The sequence below is a fragment of the Dipodomys ordii genome, unplaced genomic scaffold (assembly GCF_000151885.1).
Source record: "Dipodomys ordii isolate 6190 unplaced genomic scaffold, Dord_2.0 Scaffold15, whole genome shotgun sequence".
Classification (NCBI taxonomy): domain Eukaryota; kingdom Metazoa; phylum Chordata; class Mammalia; order Rodentia; family Heteromyidae; genus Dipodomys; species Dipodomys ordii.
The window spans coordinates 12,961,154-12,963,794 of NW_012267231.1; the positions used below are offsets into that span (position 1 = coordinate 12,961,154).

At 38.8% G+C, this 2,641-nt stretch overlaps 1 protein-coding gene across 1 annotated transcript in view; it reads left to right on the plus strand.

The window, feature by feature from the left end:
* Positions 1-2,641, plus strand: part of Pias1 (protein inhibitor of activated STAT, 1) — a 71,474-nt gene that overhangs the window by 25,876 nt on the left and 42,957 nt on the right. Inside the window, exons 2-3 of the mRNA XM_013012106.1 lie at positions 964-1,048; positions 1,402-1,449. Coding sequence (XP_012867560.1) covers positions 964-1,048; positions 1,402-1,449 — 133 coding nt within the window. The remainder of the gene's footprint in view (positions 1-963; positions 1,049-1,401; positions 1,450-2,641) is intronic.

Sequence of the window (2,641 nt, forward strand, 5' to 3'; positions counted from 1 at the left end):
AAGTGGTGCTGTGGCTCAAGAGGTAGAGTGCTAGCCTTGAGATGAAGAGCTGAGGGACAACGCCCAGGCCCAGAGTTCAAGCCCCGTGACCAATGAAAAAGAAATACTTCTGGCATGGCAAAACTTTAGATCAGTCCTCCCTTTTTCTACTTTTCTCATAAGGGTACATTTGTACGATTTTTTTTAATTCAGCCCCCTTTTTCATTTTTTATTTTGTACAGAATTTTCATATGACATACTACAATGGGTGGTAGTTGTTGAGAAAGTACTGTTTGCAGTAGAAGCACACTCAGGTTTGAACCAGCCAACTTCAGCTGCATTATTAGCATATCACAGCCACAGACCAAGAACTCCTTGGTAATAATTCTTAATGAGCCTTTTCTTGTAGAAAGTTGGGAAATGAAGGCAGGGGATTATGAATTTGAGTTTAGTCTAAAATTTTGAGTTTAGATAAAATTCTTTTTTTTTATTGTGAAAATACCATACAGAGGGGTTACAATTACATGAGCAAGATAATAAGTGCATTTCTTATCAAGCATTGTTGCCTCCTCCTTTGTTTCCCCTTAGTATCCCTTCCCATCTCCCCCCCACCCCTCCCTCACACCAAGATAAAATTCTTTATTTGCCCTGAAGACCAAATGTCATCTCATCTATGCATATCTTAGCATGGGTTAGTATACATTTACAGAAATGTACTTCTGGGCTTGTAACCATACATGATTTAAATAATCTTTTATTCATTTTTGTTTATGTATTCTCAGAAGTTAAATCCTATTGTATTTCAAGAACTAGCCCTTTCTGAACTTTTCTGTTTGTTCTATTACATCTAGTATATTTCTTACTGTTGAATATTTTGTCTTATTATAGAATTCCTCCTGGTTAATTAAAGATGTGTTTTTTACTACTGCCTGCTGTATTGATAAATTTAAAGTTCATTAAAAATACAATTCTTGTCTTCTTTAGCATCAGACAACAGTCAGCGCTTTCGAGAAACCTGTTTTGCATTTGCCTTGACACCACAACAAGTGCAGCAAATCAGTAGTTCCATGTAAGTTGTCTTCCTATATAATTGGAGTTTGCAGTTGAGTACTATCTGTACTAAATGAATTTTGAAACATGATAGTTGGGGGATACAGCTCAGCATTAGTGTACTTGCCTAGCATGTAAAAGGCTCTGGGTTCAATTTTCAGCACCAAAAATAAATTTAAAAAACAAACAGTATTGTTAGGTGATTTAATGTTGTTGTCATGCAAAATTAGTGTTGAAAATACTATTAGTGTTATTTACTTTATAAACTAGCATATTTGAAAATTTGAAAAACTGTTTCAGAGCATCTGTACATGTTTTTAAAGTATTTTATATACAGATTTTAAAGTAATTATAATTCTTATTCTATTTTAGGGATATTTCTGGGACCAAATGTGACTTCACAGTACAGGTGCAGTTAAGGTACAGTGTTAATTACAGTGTATGTTGAAATTTTAAGATATAATATGTACTAGACATAATATATACTCAGTTAGTGGTAGAGTGCTTGCCTTTCATGCATGAGGCCCGCCCTGGGTTTGATTCCTCACCGCCACATAAGCAGAAAAAAGCTGGAAGTGGCACTGTGGCAAGTGGTAGGGCACTAGCCTTGAGCTAAAAAGCTGAGGGACAGTGCCCAGGCCCAGAGTTCAGAAATGGTGAGGGAAAAAAAATTGTCTGATTTCCAATAAACTTTTTTTAAAATACTGAGTTCAGATATTTAAATCAGGGAAACTTTACAGCTTCAGTTTATGTTCTCTATAAAAATACTAATTAGGCTGGGCATCAGTTGCTCACACCTGTAATCCTAGCTATTCAGGAGGCTAGGATCTGAGGATCATGGTTGGAAACTAGCTGGGCAGGAAAGTCCTGAGATTCTTATCTCCAATTTATCACCAAAAACCCGGAAGTGGATCTGTGGCTCAAGTGGTAGAGTGCTAGCCTTGAGCAAAAAAAGCTCCAGGATAATGTCTAGACCTTGAATTCAAACCCCAGAACAGGCACAGAAATTCTTTTAAAAAGAAAGAAAGAAAAGGCAGGCTGGGAATGTGGCCTAGTGGCAGATGCTTGCCTAGCATGCATGAAGCCCTGGGATCAATTCCTCAGTACCATGGAAACAGAAAAAGCCAGAAGTGGCTCTGTGGCTCAAGTGGTAGAGTGCTAGCCTTGAGCAAAAGAAGCTCACGGACAGTGCCCAGGCCCTGAATTCAAACCCTAAGACTGGCAAAAACAAACAAACAAAAAAAAGCAGAAGAAAAGAGAAATACTAGTCAACTCAGCCAGGCACTGTAGCTCAGCCTTGTAATCCAGACTATTTGGGAGACAGAGATCAAGGGATCATCACAGTTTGAGGCTATCAGGCAAGATGTTCAGGAGATTTCCTCTGGACAAAGCTGGTCATGGTGGCTTGTACCTGTCATACTTCTTCCCAGGGATATGGATGGAGAAACATAAATAGTATGATCAAAGCCCAGGCCAGCCTAAATGTAAAGGGAAATCCTACCTCAAAAGTAACGAACCAGGGGCTGGGAAGGTGGCTCAGTGGTAGAGCGCTTGCCTTGCATGCCTGAGGCCCTGGGTTCAATTCCTCAGCACCACATAAGCAAAAAGAAAA